The sequence below is a fragment of the Aotus nancymaae genome, unplaced genomic scaffold (genome assembly GCF_030222135.1).
Source record: "Aotus nancymaae isolate 86718 unplaced genomic scaffold, 86718_ANA_hifiasm-v0.15.2.pri h1tg000036l, whole genome shotgun sequence".
Taxonomy (NCBI): Eukaryota; Metazoa; Chordata; class Mammalia; order Primates; family Aotidae; genus Aotus; species Aotus nancymaae.
In genome coordinates, this window is record NW_026988450.1 from 23682426 (window position 1) to 23700988 (window position 18563).

The window sequence follows — 18563 nt, forward strand, 5'->3', positions numbered from 1 at the left end:
AAAATGGTGTAAATGCCCCCATTTGAAAGTCAGAGATTGTCAAACTAGATAAAAATGCAAAATCAAACTACATGCTACCTATAAAAACTGCACTTCAAATATAAAAGCACATATAGTTTTAAAGTAATAGGACAAAAACCATACACTGACATAAATCAAAGAAAAATTAGAATGGCTATATTAATATCAGACTAAGTGGATTCCAGAGTAAAGACACAAAGGTCATTTCATATGAATAAAGAGGGCAATTAAGAAGACACTGATATCCTAAACATTTAGGCACCTAATAACACAGCTTAAATAAATGAAGGAAAAACTGACAAAAGTTAACTAGAAAACTGACAAAGTCAAACTCAATACTCCTTCTCAAAAACCAATATAACAACTAAGCCAAAAAAATCACCAAGAATATAGTGGAGTCAAACAACACTATCAGCCAACACAATCTGATCAACACTGTTAGAACACTCCAACTGAGAAGAGTAGAATATACACTTGTTTTCAACTGTTCACAGAACATTTTCCAAGACAGACCATATTCTGGACCAAAAAAATAAGTCTCAATAAATACAAAGAATTCGGACAACACACAAAGTGTGTTCACTGAGTAAAACTACAGAGGAGAAGAGAGTAAAATTACAGAGGAGGATAGAGCAAGATTGTGGAACAGAGGCCTACACCATTCATCACCCTCTCTGGAACACCAAATTTTAACAACTATGGACACAGAAAATCACCGTTACAAGAAACAAAACTCAGGTGACCAATCACAGTATCAGGTTTTAACTTCATATTGTCAGAAGAGGCATTGAGGAGAATAGGGGAGTCTTGAATCACCAACACCAACCCTCTCTCACACTCCTAGAGGCAGCCATGTGGCATGGAAAGAAAATCTGTACACTCTGAAGGAGAGCACAGCTATTGGAAAACAGTACATTAAACTCAGTGCTGCCTTGTCATAGCAGACAATGAAGTCATGCTGGGCTCAGCCAACATCTGCACAGGGAGGGAGGATTTGGACCGCACTAGCCAGAGGGGAATTGCCCATCATAGCAGTTGGAACTTGAATTTCTTGGCAAGACTTGCCACCACAGGCTGAAGTGCTCTGGAGTCCTAGGTAAATTTGAAAGGCAGTCTAGAACACAGGACTGTACTTCCTAGGCAACTCCTAGGGTGAGGCTGGGCTTAGAGCCAGTGAACTAGGGTAGCACACAACCTAGGAAGACACCAGCTGGAATGGCTAAGGGAGTGCTTATACCATCCTTCCCCCAACCCCAGGCAGTACAACTTGCAGCAACAAAAGTGTCTACTTCCTTCTGCTTAAGGAGAGAAGTGTGAAGAGTAAAGACATCAGCTAAGCCACCGAAGGATAAGGTACCAGCCGGAGCCATGAGGTCCCCATTCCAGGCCCTAGCTCCAAGACAACATGTGTAGACACACCGCGGGAAAGAAAGGAATCCACTGCCTTGAAGGTAAGGACTCATTTCTGGCAGGATTCATTACCTGCTGACCAAAGCACCAATGGATCCTGAATAATCACCAGTGATATCCAGGGAGTATGCAGTGGGCGCTGGGCTCTGATATGTGCTGGATTGAGGGGTGACCCAGCACATTCCCAGCTGTGGTAGCTATGGTGAAAGACTCCTGTTTGAGAAAAGCAAAGGGAAAAATGAAGGGAACATTGTATTGTGCTCTAGGTACCAGCTCAGCCACAGTGGTGAAGAGCAAAAAGCAGGCTCTTCCGGTCCCCGAGTCCACACATGAGCTGGATAGCATTTCCAGATCTAATTCAAAAAGTCCACTGCACTGAAGGGTGAGCCCGTGGACCAGTGGTGGTATTGGTGGCCACAAGGAGAGGTTTTTCTGCCTGTTGAAAGGGGAGGGAAGAGTGGGAGAGACTTCATATTATGGTTTGAGGGCCAACTTAGCCACAATAGAAGAAAACATCAAGCAAATTGCTAAGGTTTTTGACTCCAATCCCTGGCTCTCAGACAGGATCTCTGGACACCCCTGGAGACTGAGGAAAAACCTGCCATCCTGAAGGGAAGGGCCTTGGGCAAGGCCAGTGCTAGGCTGGCTTCAGATCTGACCCAGAGAAATCCCAGGGATGAAGACCACAGAGGTGCTGGCATCACCACACCACTAATTCCATGTGTCTTAGCACTCCACTTGTTTGGGAGAAAGTAAGGAAAAAGAACAACAATGTCTGCCTAGTAATCCCGAGAATTCTTTCAGATCTTATCCAAGGCTGCCAAGGCAATACCTCTAACAAGTCTCCAAGAACCACATCATTGTTGGGCTTGGGGCCCAAGTCCCTTCAAATAGCTAGAAAGCCTTCCCAAGAAGGACAGGCATAAACAAGCTCAGATTCTGAAGACTACAATAAATACCTAATTGTTTAAAGCCCAGACACCAACAAATATCTACAAGGATCAACACCATTGAAAAAAACATGACCTAACCAAATAAAGCACAAGGACTCAATCCTGGAAAAACAGAGATATATGACCTTTCAGGCAGATAATTCAAAAAAATTCAAGGCAACACAGAAAGGGAATTCAGAATTCTCATCAAAGAGATCAAAACTAAAAAGAATCAAGCTGATATTCCAGAGTTTAAAAATCCAACTGATAGCCAGGGCACAGTGGCTCACACCTATAATCCCAGCACTTTGGGAGGTTGAGGTGGGTGGATCACCTGAAATCAGGAGTTCAAGACCAGCCTGACCAACATGGAGACACCCTGTCTCTACTAAAAATACAAAATTAGCTGGGCGTGGTGGCACATGCCTGTAATCCCAGCTACTCAGGAGGCTGAGGTAGGAGAATCACTTGAATCTGGGAGGTGGAGGTTGCGGTGAACTGAGATCACGCCATTGCACTCCACACTGGGCAACAAGAGCAAAACTCTGTCTCAAGAAAAAAAAAAAATGCAGCTGACATGATGCGGAATACACCAAAGTCTCTTAACAACAGAACTGACCTAGAAGAAAGAATTAGTGAGCTTGAAGACAGGCTATTTGAAGTTACAGAGTTAGAAAAGACAAAAGAAAACTAAATTAAAAAGCAATGAAGCACACCAAAAACATCTAGAAAATAGTCTCAAAAAGGCAAATCTAAGACTTACTGGCCTTGACGAGAAGGCAGAAAAAGAGATAACAGTAGAACGTTTATTCAAAGGGATAATAACAGAGAATTTCCCAAACCAGAAGGATATCAATATTCAAATACAAGAAGGTTATAGAACACCAAGCAGATTTAACCCTATGAAGACTACCTAAAAGCATTTAAGAATCAAATTCCCGGGAGAGAGATCCAAGATGGCTGATCACTAGCAGCTCGGGCTCCTAGCTCCCAGTGAAAGCGCAGAGAATGAGAGGATGCCACACTTTCAGACGAATATTTGTTGCTCACGGACTAGGAGATTCCCAGCAGAGGAGCCCCACATGTCGCCAGGGCGACTCTTGTGGCCGGCGCGGCGGTTTTGCTGGTGCCTTAGCGCGCCAGTTTTTGGTGCAGAGTCTGGAGATACCCGAGCAGAAAAGCACCATCAATCTTAACACCGCTATTTTGACCGGCGCAGTGGACTGCTCAGATTTTGGCGCTGGGAATCAACAAGTTGGACGTCTGCTCAGAGACCTAGTTAGAAAGTCGGTAATTACAAAGACAACAGACGGATAAATATATAATGAAGGGAAGAAATCAGCGTAAAAAGGCAGAGAATACTCAAAATCAGAATGCCTCTCCCTCTACAGGGGATCGCAATTCCTCATCAGTAACGGAACAAGGCTTAATAGATTACACGTGTGTTCCAATAACAGAAGCAGGCTTCAAAACGTGGGTGATAAGAAACTTCTGTGAATTAAAAGAACTTGTTCTAACCCAATGCAAAGAAACTAAGAACCTTGAAAAAAGGTTTGACGAAATGTTAACGAGAATGGACAATTTAGAGAGGAATATAAGTGAATTGATGGAGCTGAAAAACACAACACGAGAACTTCATGAAGCATGCACAAGTTTAAACAGTCGAATTGATCAAGTAGAAGAAAGGACATCAGAAGTCGAGAACCAGCTCAGTGAAATGAAACGAGAAGACAAGATTGGAGAAAAAAGGATGAAAAGGAATGAGCAAAGTCTCCAGGAAATATGGGACTATGTGAAAAGACCTAATTTACGTTTGATAGGTGTACCTGAATGTGATGAAGAGAATGAATCCAAGTTGGAAAATACTCTTCAGGATATCATTCAGGAAAATTTTCCCAACCTGGCAAGGCAGGGTAATATTCAACTCCAGGTAATACAGAGAACACCACAAAGATATTCTTCAAGAAAACCAACCCCAAGGCACATAATTGCCACATTTATTAGGGTTGAAATGAAGGAGAAAATACTAAGGGCAGCCAGAGAGAAAGGTCAGGTTACCCATAAAGGGAAACCTATCAGACTTACAGCAGATCTCTCAGCAGAAACCCTACAAGCCAGAAGAGAGTGGGGACCAATATTTAACATCCTTAAAGAAAAGAACTTTCAACCCAGAATTTCCTATCCAGCCAAACTAAGCTTTATAATCGAAGGAAAAATTAAATCCTTCGCGAACAAACAAGTACTTAAAGAGTTCACCACCACCAGGCCTGCTTTACAAGAGCTTCTGAAAGAAGCACTATACATATAAAGGAACAACCAATATCAGCCTTTCCAAAAATATATCAAAAAGAAAAGGACATTAACACAATGAAAAATTTACACTAACTAATGGGCAAAACAGTCAGCTAGCATCAAATGCTAGTATTAAAGTTATATATATTCTAATTGGATAAAAGACAAAACCCATTGCTTTGCTGCATCCAGACCCATCTCACATGCAACGATACACAAAGACTCAAAACAAAGAGAAGGTGGAAGATTTATCAACCAATCAGAGAGTAAAAATAAATAAATAAAAAGCAGGAGATGCAATTCTCGCCTCTGATAAAGTAGACTTTAAAGTAACAAAGAGCAAAAGAGGCAAAGAAGGACATTACATAATGGCAAAAGGATCAATGTAACAAGAAGAGCTAACGATTTTATAGATCAACGAGACAGAAAATTAACAAGGACATCCAGGACTTGAACTCAGACCCGGAACAAGCAAACTTAATAAACATTTATAGAACTCTCCACTTCAAATACATAAAACATACATTACCACCTCACACCTATTCCATAAGTGACTACATAATTGGAAGTAAATCACTCCTCAGTAATCGCATAGCATTTCATAGGTTTAAATGAAATATTGGTTGGCTGCTCATTTGTTATTTTCTTCCCTTATTCCTTCCTGTTTACATCAAGTATAATTATTGGTATAAAAGAGGTCTTCAATACCCATTACTAAACTGCATTCTAGCCTGGGCAAGAAAGCAATACTCCCATTCTCTCTCTCTCTTTCTCTTCCTTTTTCCTCCTCTTCTTTATTCTTTTTCTTTCTTTCTTTCAAAAATAAATAAATAAATAAAGCATAAAAATAATAGAAATTTGGTAGCTTAGGAACATAAAATATCATTTATATTGTTAGAAGAAAATAGCCAAAAGCTATAGTTATGTCATGATTTTACATAATGTTTTCAAATAGAAAAAAATGCTTGGAAGTCCTTAGAAAATTTCTAATAATTGAGTGGATCACTGTAAAAAAAAAAAAAAAAAGAAATCACAAACCTATACAATGTTGAGTGATTGATTATAGTTTAATATAACGGGTAGAGAAGAGGTTCTTACATTTAAAAAAAAAAAAGAATCAAATTCCCAAGGTCGAAGATAAAAAAATCCTAAAAACAGCCAGAGAAAAGAAATAAATAACATACAATGGAGCTCCAATACAACTGGCAGCAGACTTTTATATTTTTGTTTGTTTGTTTTGTTTTGAGACAGAGTGTTGCTCTGTCAGCTAGGCTGGAGTGCAGTGGCACAATCTCAGCTCACTGCAACCTCCACCTCCCAGGTTTAAGCAATTATCCTGCCTCAGCCTCCAAGTAGCTGGGATTACAGGCATGCACCACCATACCCAGCTAATTGGTGGCAGACTTTTCAGTGGAAACCTTACAGGCAAGGAGAGTGTGGCAAGATGTATTTTAAGTGCTGAAGGAAGAAAACTTTCACCTAGAATAGCATGTCTGGTGAAAATATCCTTTAAGTATGAAGGAGACCTTCCCAGACCAAAAGCTGAGGGGTTTTATCAACACCAGACTTGTTCTACATGAAATGCTAAAGGAAATTCTTCAATCTGAAAGAAAAGGATATTAATGAAAGAAGAAATCACCTGAAGTTATAAAACTCACTGGTAATGGTAAGCATATAGGAAAAATACAGAAGAGTATAACACAGTACCTTTGGTGTATAAACTACTCTTAACTAAAGTAGAAAGACTAAATAATGAATCAATCAAAAATAATAGCTACAACAACTTTTCAAGAAATAGTGTAATAAGACATAAAGAGAAACAACAATAAGTTTAAAAGCTGGGGGGGATAAAGTTAAAGTGTAGAGTTTTTATTAGTTTTCTTGTTGCATGTTTGTTTGTTTATGCAATTGTGTTAAGGTGTTATCAGTTTAAAATAATGGTATTTTATAAGATAGTATTTGCGCTGGCACAGTGTGTCACACCTGTAATCCCAGTACTTTGAAAGGCCGAGGCAGGTGAGTTTGAGACCAGCCTTGCCATCATGGTGAAACTCCATCTCTACTAAAAATACAAAAATTAGCCAGGCATGGTGGTGCACATGTAATCGCAGCTACTCAGGAGGCTGAAGTACAAGAATCACTTGAACCCAGGAGGCAGAGATTGCAGTGAGCCAAAATCACACAGGTGCACTCCAGCCTGGGAGACAGACCAATACTCTCTCAAAAACTAAATAATAAAATAAAAATTTTAATTTAAAAAAGATAGTATTTGCAAACCTCATAACCTCAAATCAAAAAACATACAACAGATTCATAAAAAATAAAAAGCAAGAAATTAAAGCATCTTCACTACATGGAAGACAGGCAGAAAGGAAAGAAGGAAGAAAAGACCAAAACCACCAGAAAACAAGTAACAAAATGGCAGGAGAAAGTTCCTACTTAGCAATACTAACATTGAATGTAAATGAACTAAACTCCCCAGTCAAAAGACAGAGGGGCTGAATGGAGGAAAAAACAAGATCCAATAATCTGTAGCCTACAAGAAACACACCCCACCTATGAAGATACACACAGATGGAAAAGAGAGGGATGGAAAAACATATTACATGGCAAAGGAAACCAAAAAGGAGCAGATATAGCTATACTCATATCAGAAAAAGTAGTACAGATTTCAAGGCAAAAACTATAAGGAAAGACCAAAAAAAAAAAGGGGTCAATTCAGTAAGAGAATATAACAATTGTAAATATATACGCAACCAACACTGGAGCACCCAGATACATAAAGCAAATATTATTAGAGCTAAAGAGAAATATAGACCCCAAAACACTAACAACTGGAGACTTCAATACCCCACTTTCAGCATTGCACTGATCTCCCAGAAAGCAAATAAACAAAGAAACATCAGTTATTCTGCACTATAGACAAAATGGATCTGATAGATACACACATTTCATCCAATGGCTGCAGAATACACATTTTTCTCCTTGGCACATGGGTAATTCTCAAGGATAGACCACATGTTAGGTCACAAAACAAGTCTTAAAACATTTTATATATAAAAAAAAGAAAACCTGAAATAACATCAAGCATCTTCACTGACCACAATGGAATAAAACTACAAATCAATAACAATAGGAATTTTGGAAAGTAAACAAACACATGATAATTAAACAATATGCTCCTGAATGACCAGTTCAATGAAGAAATTAAGAAGGGAATTGAAAAATTCCTTGAAACAACCAATAAACCAAAGCATATGGATATAGCAAAAGCAGTACTCAGAGGGAAGCTGATAGTTACAAGTACCTACATCAACAAAGTGAAAAAATTTCAAACAAATAATCTAATAATTCACCTTAAAGAACTAGAAAAATGAGAAAATCTTGTTTTTCTCCAAGATTTCCAAGAGAAAATTCTAGACAAATACAACCTACCAAGATTGAACCATGAAGAAATCCAAAACCTGAGCAGACCAATAACAAGTGAGGCGATCAAAGCAGCAATGAAAAGTTTCCCAGTAAAGAAAAGGCTGGGACCCAATGGCTTCAATGCTGAATTCTACCAAATATTTAAAGTGGAACTAATACCAATCCTACTCAAACTATTCTGAAAAACAGAGGAGGAGGGAATGCTTCCAAACTTATTCTATGGGGCCAGTATTACCCTGATACCGAAAACCATATAAACACATATCAAAAAAAAAAGAGAAAAAGGAAAAAAACATACAGACCAATATCTCTAATTAACATTGATGCAAAAATCCTCAACCAAATACTAGCAAATATAATTCAACAATACATTTAAAAGATCATTCATCACGACCAAGTGGGATTTATCACAGGGAAGCAAGGAAGGTTCAACACACACAAACCAATTGATGTAATACATCATATCAACAGAATGATGGACAAAAAACATACAATCATTTAAATTGATGCCAAAAAATCATCTGATAAAGTTTATCATAATAAATTGGGGAAAACTGAAAGCCTTTCCTCTTAGATCTGTAACAGAATAAAGATGCCCATTTTCACCACTGTTACTCAACACAGTACTGGAAGTACCAGCTACAGCAATCAAGAGAAAGAAATAGAGGGCATACAAATTGGAAAAGAAGTCAAATTATCATTGTTTCCAGATGATAAGATCTTACATTTTTAAAAAGCAAAAGACTTCAACAAAAAACTATTAGAACAGATAAACAAATTTAGTAAAGTTGCAGAATACAAATTAAAGATATTAAATCAGTAGCATTTCTATATGCCAACAATGAACAATCTGATAAAGAAATCAATAAAGTAATTCCATTTATAATAGCCTCAAATAAAATTAAATACCTAGGAATTAACTCAACCAAGGAGCTCTCTACAATGAAAATTATAAAACACTGATGAAAGAAACTGAAGAGGACATGAAAAACTAAATTGGAAAAAGCATACTCAATGCAATCCCGATCAAAATCTCAATGATATTCTTCACAGAAATAGAAAAAACAATCCTAAAATTTATATGGTATCAAAAAAGACCCAGCATATCCAAAGCTATCCCAAGCAAAAAGAACATAACTGGAGGGACCACATTAACTGACTTCAAATTACACTACAGAGCTATCATAACCAAAACAGCATGGTACTGGCATAAAAACAGACACACAGACCAATGGAACAGAACAGAGAATCAGGAAACAAATCCACACACCTACAGTGAGCTCATTTTCAACAATGGTGTCAAGAACATACACTGGGGAAAAGACAGTCTCTTCAATAAATGGTACTAGGTAACTGGACATCCATAGACCCCTATCTCTTGCCATATACAAAAAAAAAATCAAATCAAAATGGATTAAAGACTCAAACAGCAAACAGGATATGAAAAGGTGCTCAACATCACTGATCATCAGAGAAACGCAAATCAAAACTATACTGAGATATCATCTTGATCAAGTTAAAATGGCTTTTATCCAAAAGTCCAGCAATAATAAATGCTGGCAAGGATGTGGAAAAAAGGGAACCCTCATATGTTGTTGGTAGGAATGTAAATTGGTACCACCACTATGGAGAACAGTTTGGAGGTTCCTCAAAAAACTAAAACTAGAACTACCATAAAATTTAGCAATCCCACTGCTCAGTATATTCCCAAAAGAAAAGAAATCAGTATATTAAAGAGATATCTGCATTCCCATATTTGTTAGGCGTGCTTACAATAGCTAAGATTTAGAATCAACCTAAGTGCCCATCAACAGATGAATGGATACCAAGTGGTATTTATACACAATGGAGTACTATTCAGCCATAAAAAAGAATGAGAGCCTGTCATCTGTAACAACATGGAAAGAATTAGAGGTCACTATGAAAGTGAAATAAGCCAGGCACAGAAAGACAAACATTGCATGTTTTCACTTATTTGTGGGGTCTAAAAATCAAAACAATTGAATTAACAGAGACAGAATAGAAAGATGGTTACCAGAGACTGGCAAAGATAGCAGGGAGGTTGAGGGAATGAAAGGATGGTTAATGGGTACCAAAAAAATAGAATGAATAAGACCTAGTATTTGACAGTACAAACAGAGATGATTACAACAAGGAATGAGGAAATTCTGTGGGAAAACGGAAATGTTTGTTCTTTTTTTCACAGAGATATTTTAGTACATGCAACATACCAAATGCATTGTATGCACTGCACGTACCAATCTCATGTACCTCATAAATGTATATACCTACCATGTACCCACAAAAGTTAAAAATAAATTTTTCAATTAAAAAAGAGACAGAACATTATTATTGATAAAAGGGTCAATTCGTCAAGAAGATAAAACAAATTATAAACAGATGCACCAAACAATAGAATAAAGAACTCTGAGAACTGAACAATAAGAAAACAAACAACCCAATAAAAAATAATGGGTGGCTGGGCTTGGTGGCTCATGCCTGTAATCCCAGCATTTTGGGAGGCCAAGGCGGGTGGATCACAGGGTCAGGAGATCGAGACCATCCTGGCCAACATGGTGCAACTCCATCTCTACTAAAAATACAAAAATTAGCTGGGCATGGTAGCATGCACCTGTAGTCCCAGCTATTCAGGAGGCTGAGGTAGGAGAATCACTTGAGCTCAGGAGGCAGAGGTTGCAGTGAGTGAAGATCATACCACTGCACTCCAGCCTGATGACAGAGCAAGACTCCGTCTCAAAAAAAAAAAAAAAAAAAGAAAAAAGTTAAACGTGCATCTGCTCTATGTTCCTGGCACTCTTAAGTTATTGCCAAAGAAACAGAAAATAAAATAGAGAAAGAGAAAAGGTAATATAAGTCTGATATGGTTTGGGTCTGACCCAAATTTCATGTTCAACTGTAATCCCCAATGTTGGAGGTGGGGCCTGTTGACTGGATCATGGGGGTGGATTTCTCATGAATGGTTTAGCGCCATCCCTTGGTACTGTCCTCACAGTAGATAGTTCTCATGAGATCTGGTAATTTAAAATTGTGTGAGATCCACCCCCCGCATCCCCACCTTGCTCCTGCTTTTACCATACGACAAACCTTTTACTTTCATCATGACTGGAAGCATCCTGAGATTCCCCAAAAGCAGATGCTGCTATGCTTCCTGTAGAGCCTGCAGAACTAAGAGCTACCTAAACCTATTTTCTTATAAATTAGCCAGTCTCAGGTATTTATAGAAATGCAAGAATGGACTAATACAATGTCTATATGAAGACTTGTATACAGATGTTCAAATTAGCTTTATTATAACAGCAAAAAGCTAAAAACAACCAAAATATCCATCAACAGATGAACGTCAAAAAAAAAAAAAAAAGTGTGCTATATCCAAATAATGAACTACTCCTGAATAATAAAAAGGAAGAAATACTGACACACATAAAACATGAGCAAACTCAAAATAGCAATGCCAAGTGAAAATAGTCTGGTAGAAGTACATACCACTATATGATTACATTTATATACAGTTTTAGAAACTGCAAACTAATTTATAGTCACAGAAAACTGATTAGTAGCTATGTGAGGTCCCAGGTGCAAAGAGAGATGATTACAAGGAAAAGAAAATTTTGTGGGACCCTGGAAATGTTTGTTCTTTTTTTTTCCACGTAGATATAAAGCAAAAACAGTACTTTTGGCATGGGTTAAATTATGAAAGAAATCAGTCTGCATTGCTTCAAAAAAGGTTCTCCCATTGTTTTAGTATACTCTCATGACTCTTGGCTACATTTCCCTTCCACTATCTTCACTCTCTTATCCTATACTTTCACTGCAAATGTACATAGAAAGAAAATGATGATTTCATCATGCCTGAAAATGATGTATTCAAGAGGCATATCCTACAGCTCAATATCTCTGCTCTAGCCCGATACTCATCAAATTGATGAAATCCCCTCATATAACAATCCCTACATACAATCAACCAAATTTAAGATGTAGAACATTTCATAGGACAAATGACTCTATTTCTCTAGCAAATCAATGTCATAGGAAAAGAGGGAATGGGGATAAAGGGAGTGTTAGTATTAATAAATAAAAGAGACCAAAGAGACATGACAACCAAATGTTAACACATGATCCTTGTTTGGACCCTATTTGAACAAACCAAATGAAAAAAGACATCTCTAAGTCTAATAAAGAAAAGATGGATACAGACCATGTATTACATAATATTTGGGCTTATTAATCTACTCATAATGACAGCAAAGTGGGCAATTTTTTTAAAGGTCCTTATCAGTTACAAATGCACACCAAAGCACTTATGAGTGAATAGTTTTTTAAAAACTTTAGTTGAAAAAACTGGGTAGGGGGTGGTAAATAAATTTATCTTGGCAAAATATTGATAATGTTGAAGTTCAACTTTGGTCTCTATTTCAAATTTTTCATAATAAACTAAAAGTAAGATCTTAAGAAGATGTTGGTGGGTTTCATAATGAATGTTATGAGACAAAGCCCCTAACAGCATAATATGCACCTTATTTGTTTTCAGTGCAGGAACAGTGCCCGTCACATAGTAAATATTCAACAGATGTTTTACTAAGGGGTTGTTTTAGTCCTATATATGACTAATAAACAATGATATAATTATTTGGGAACCTCCATCATCAACATAATGCTAAAGAACTTACAAATTGTCACTCCATTATACCACTTTAGGAGGTATTATATCACTCCATTTACAGATGAGAAAACCGAGACTTTAAATTAGTTGCTCAAGGCAACACAAGCTGGGCAATGAAGGGCAAAGATCAAGCTGGGCAACTCTAGCAAAGTTTTTTTTTTTTAGACTACTTGGCTTAAGGGCCAGTGGATGACACTGCCTCCTTCAGTGATAACTATTCCAAAGTAAGCCATCTCAAAGTATCAGCACTAGCACAGTTTACTTGACACTTAGTCGTGCCTACCAACAAATTACCAGAATAGGAAAATAATGGAAAAGAAGAAAATATCATTTTATGTTATAAATGGCTCTCTTCCTCATATTCTAATTAAAAGTCTTCTTTTGAGATTTGAGCAAACCAAAACAATAATCTGTAGGAAAAATAACTGTATACAGGTACCTAGAAAATAAAGCAATATTACAAAAATTCATATTATTATAAGGTATACTAACTTGTTTCAGAGTTCAATTAAAAACTGAGCAGAAAAATAAAAGAAGGCAAAGTAAAGATTAAAATAATTATTTTTTCTTAATAGTCACATATTAAAAGTTGTTCAGAATTTGTGATACTCAATGAGGGAAAGAGGAAAGCATGTAAACATAAGATAGGTCACTACCTGTCAATATGATGTATGAGAAGACAATTCCATACCACCCTGAAGACATTAACCTCTGTTCCGTGTTTCCCAACTCTGGCTGTACTTTTGAGTCATCTCAGAGCTTCAAAAAATTCCTGATGTGTGAGCTACACCCAAGACCATTAAAGTAAGAGGATGAGACATAGGCATAACTATGTTTTAAAGCTCCCAAAATTATTCCAATTAACAGCCAAAGTTGAGAACCACTTTCCACATATGTAAGCATATGTGTAGTATATGTGTAAACTGTCATATAATTAATTACCAGGAAAAAAAAATATTTTTTTTTTGAGACAGATTCTCATTCTGTAGCCGAAACTGGAGTCCAATAGTACAATCTTGGCTCACTGCAACTTCTACCTCCCAGGAACAAGCCATTCTCCTGCCGCAGCCTCCCGAGTAGCTGGGATTATAGGCATGCACCACCATGCCCCAGTTAATTTTTGTATTTTTTAGGAGAGACAGAGTTTCGCCATGTTGGCCAGGCTGCTCTCAAATGCCTGACCTCAAGTGATCCTCCTGCCTTGGCCTCCCAAAGTGCTGGGATTACGGACATGAGTCACCATGCCCAGCCCCAAGAAAATTAATGAGTTGAAACTAGGTTTAAATTTTTCTTACCAGAGATAATCATGAATTTCATTAAAATAGATTTTATGTCTCACCTAAAAGCCACAGTTAACTGTTGCTGTATGTACAAAAGAGATCTCCAAATCTCCTTAAAACCCAAGGGAATCCTGGGACTATCTAGAAATAAGAAGAGACCCACTATGGTCTACTTTCATCACAACAAACCTGTTTAGCCTTTAAAACCCAGCAGTGAAAAAAGCAGATACAAAGTCAGTTCATAAACTCTTCCAAAAATTACAATGGATTCCTAAAGAATCTTAAGGAAATCCAAATCCTTCTAAGAGTCCTCCAGAAACTTCCCAGGTAGACTGGCCTTCCTTTACCATATATGGAGGATGGGGATGGTGTCAATAACTATTAAGAGTATTCCAGCTCTTCACTCTTGGGAGGAGACAGAAGCAGCAAAATGAAATATGGCCTTGAAGAGGTGAAACGGGTTGGGATCCAGGACACAATGGAGGACCTGGGCAAGACAGCTGAGAGTACCTACATAAAAGGCACACAACATTTAAGCAGATTAAAGAGTGATGTGAGGATTGAGGAAAGTGAGGAACAGTAAAAAGGTAGCAGAATTGGCCAGGCACGGTGGCTCACATCTGCAATCCCAGAACTTTGGGAGGCCAAGGTGGGTGGATCACAAAGTCAGGAGATCGAGACCATCCTGGCTAACATGATGAAGCCCCATCTCTACTAAAAATGCAAAAGTTAGCCAGGTGTGGTGGCGTGTGCCTGTAGTCTCAGCTACTTGGGAGGCCGAGGCAGTAGAATCCCCTGAACCCAGGAGGCAGAGGTTGTAGTAAGCCGAGGTCGCACCACTGCACTCCAGCCTGGGTGACAGAGCAAGACTCTGTCTCAAAAGGTGGCAGAATCAATGGATCAGCAGGATGAAAGGACTGTGGAAGTCAAGTTACTAGAGGGAATGAACTAGAAAGGAGGCAAGTGTCACAGAAAGATGAAAGCTTGAAATTAACATTATGCAGTTACTGGTAAGTAACTTGATAAGGTCAAGAATGTGATTATAGGCATGAGTGGCTGAAGGAAGTTATAGAACAAGATCACTGGAGAAGCAAAAGGAACTTAAAGTTCAACATGTTGGAACAATCATCTATTTAGGTGTTGAAATCACCAAAAATTAAAAGGGGGAATGCTGAAGAGAGTGAAAGTGAGCCATAAGAAATGTGATGGAATCACCCAGATGTAAGTGACCATCATGAGGGGTTGCAGGGAGTTAGTCTGATAACATGAAACTCAAAACTAGGAGACAGTCTCAATGAAGAATACCTGTAATTGGCAATGAGGAACAAAGAGTATATACCAAAGGGACCAAGAAATGTAGAAGAGTAAAATACACACCCCAAAATGAGCTCAGTCTAGCACAAAACCAATGACCAACATATATTACTGTACTGCAACACAGAAACAGCTACCACAGAGAACTACAGGTCTCGCCTGAGGCCCAGTAGACGGATCAGAGGTTTCACAAACATTTGGAAGACTAACATGGAGCTGAGTGCTTAAAAATAAGTAAGGGCAAAAGGACCTTCAAGGCAGAAAGACCCTACAATTTAGGCAAAGGCAGAGAGATGTGAAAAGAACATGAAGCATTCTGAGAAATGCAAATAATTCAACATGATTAAGGGCAGAATGAGTCAGAGAGTCAGGACATATACCTGGAATGACAGACCAAGGCTATGACTATTTTAGCAAGAACAAAAGATATGAATGAATTAAATTGTTGCTCCTAAATCCTTCATAAAAACCAATAATAGAAAACAAAATTGACAAATTGTAGTTTCCTCTTATTTTCTTTAGTTTGAGGGAGATGCTAGAATGCAAATAACCTGACAGCCAGTTGCTTCATGAAGATTAATCAACCCTTAGAGAACAAATGCTGCCACATTGTATGTTCATTAACATACTATCCAATATCCAAGATATAAATATGCCACAGAAAATTATGCACAACTAAGATATTTTAAGCAATCGAATAGAGCTCAAACATGAAGGCATTAGCTGTAGATTTGTAACATGTAAATATGCAAAATAAATGTATGTAGTTATATATAAATAAAAATTGCTTTACATTTAAAAAACGATATAAGTGAATGCATACATAATAACAACAGTGGTATATACAACTTTTATAAATGATTAATGTTAGAATTAAATATCACATTGGAAAAGATGTCTCACTAGGTAACTGTTGGTATATTTACTCTGCCTCCATTTCTACTTTGGCAGCTGTGATTTAATGGAAAGCACATCATTCTTGGGAGCCAAAGAAAACATATTCAAGTACAGGCACTGGCACTGGCACTTATGAACTATTAAGCAAGTCATTTAACTTTCCTGTGCCTGAGTTTAATTTACAAAATGGAAATCAAAAATCCATATCTCCTGTGGTTTTATTAAGGTTTATATGAAGTACTGTATCTAAAAGAGCTTTGTAAACCATAATGAGCTATAAAATAGTTTAGTTACATATTTTGAAATATTATTAATGTAGAACTAAAAGCCTTCAAGCCATCCACCAAACCCCCACTCCCCAAAATAAAGCACAATTAAAATCTGAGATGATAAATCTGTTAGTTTGATAAGTATGTCTCACCACCTCTCTTCATAACCTTACCTTTGAATGAGCAGGCCCTCTTTCATTCAGAAGTTTATACTGGGGTTGGACTCTATTGAAACGGGCTAACTCATTTACCAGACACATTGCAGTTTTCTCTTTTGGGTTTGCCATTTTATCTTGGAGAGAAGCTGTAAATAAAAAGGCTATAAAGTTTTTGTGAAGAATGACTTTACAAAATGGAAGAAAAACTAGTTTTGACTTTGTTAGATTGAAGGCAGATTGTATATTTGGATTATTTTCATGAAGTTTGTATTTTAAAAATTCAAGTTACCTAATGTCTTCCATTACATGCAATAGAAATATGTATCACATTTTAAACAATAAATTAAGGTAAAAATTTCTCCTAAGTACCTAAGTTGTTCTATGTATATAACAGCACACTTAAAGATTTTAAAGTAAAATTATAGTAATTTTTATTTCTTATAAACTTTTCATTCCTCTCAAAAAATTTACTAGAAACACATACGTTTCCTGGTTCTTATTACTATGAAACTAAATTTTGTCTAGCTTCTCGATCCTTTCATCTCAATTTTTTTCCTTCTCATCATGAAGTAGCATGTTAGAAAAAGCTCTAGACTTGGGATTCAGGTCCTAAATTAAGTACCAGGTTTTCCAACAATACTTTTTTGGTAACTCTAAGAAAATTAACTTCCCTTTCTTTCTGTTTTTTTAAAATACATTTTTAAAGTTGTAAAAAGAATAATTTAACAAGCACCCATGTATCTAACACCCAATGCTTCTTAACCACATTCCACATTTAATTCTTCTTTAAAAAAAAAAAATGGTATTCCATTCCTGTTAAGTTCCTTATATCTTTTATGGAGTATTGATGTATGTAGTTCTATATTCACATAAATGGTATTATAGCATTATAATAAACATTCTCACCGTTTACTTTCTTCACTCTTCATTATGTTCTCAAGACTTACTTATTAGATCTAGCACATTAATTTTAACTACCATAGAATTTCTATTACAATATTACACCAGTTTTTTTTATCGACTCCTCTACTGAGACACTGGGTTGTTTCCAATTCTTCACTCTTAAAAGAGTGTGCTGCCAAATACTTCTCAAAGTGATTGTACCAAATTACCTTCCCCTGGCAGTTACAATTTCTCCTGAAGCTTGAAAACATAAAATATAATCAAGTATTTTAATTTTTGATAATTTCACATTTGACAAATAGTATCTCACTATTGCTCTTTGGATATTTTTCTCCACTACTATTTTTTTGTTTGTTTGGGGTTTTTCTTCAGATACAGTCTCACCATGTTGCCCAGACTGGACTCAAACCCTGGGCTCAAGCTATTCTCTCTCCTCAGCCTCCCAAGTAGCTGGAACTACAGGCTTCCTTTTTTTTTTTTTTTCATTATAGTTATTAACCTTTCCTTTTATGGTTTGTGCTTTTTACATCTTGTTTAGGAAGTCTTCTCTAAACATCAAGGTCTTAATGATTTTACTTAAACTCACTAAGCCTTCTATTCTATCCATAAAACAAGTGAAATAAATCTATCCTGCTTAAGACCCAAAGTTGCTGTGAGATTAAGAGTTGTAAATGTATGATACAGTTTCCTAAACTATGTAGCAAATACAAGGTAATATTAAAGTTTCAAAATATTTTTCTAATACCACATTATTTTATCCTATATTTTTCCTTTCTCTCATTTATAGACACATTGAACTACTTTTAATTTTTCTTTCACTTCCCATTAATCAATGCCAAAAAATATTTTAAAATCTAAGCATAAAACATGCAAGTGAATTACTTCCTGCTCATTTAAACTATAGTCACAATAAATACAGTTCAATTGTAGTCACAACAAGAACACTTAAAATGAATGAAAATGGCTGGCTTTAGGAA

General features: G+C 36.9%; 1 protein-coding gene across 18 annotated transcripts in view; it reads right to left on the bottom strand.

Annotated features, from left to right (window-relative positions):
• The window catches only part of STAU2 (staufen double-stranded RNA binding protein 2), a 355158-nt gene that overhangs the window by 296282 nt on the left and 40313 nt on the right, over positions 1-18563 (bottom strand). For 10 of the 18 annotated variants that reach the window (XM_021672674.2, XM_021672789.2, XM_021672650.2 and 7 more), the window contains one exon: positions 16699-16829. The exons of 7 other annotated variants lie outside the window; for them this stretch is intronic. In XM_021672674.2, coding sequence (XP_021528349.2) covers positions 16699-16812 — 114 coding nt within the window. In that variant the 5' untranslated portion in view covers positions 16813-16829. Of the gene's footprint in view, positions 1-16698; positions 16830-18563 lie in introns of those variants that run through there. One more of the 18 variants, XM_064384281.1, reaches the window with a different exon arrangement.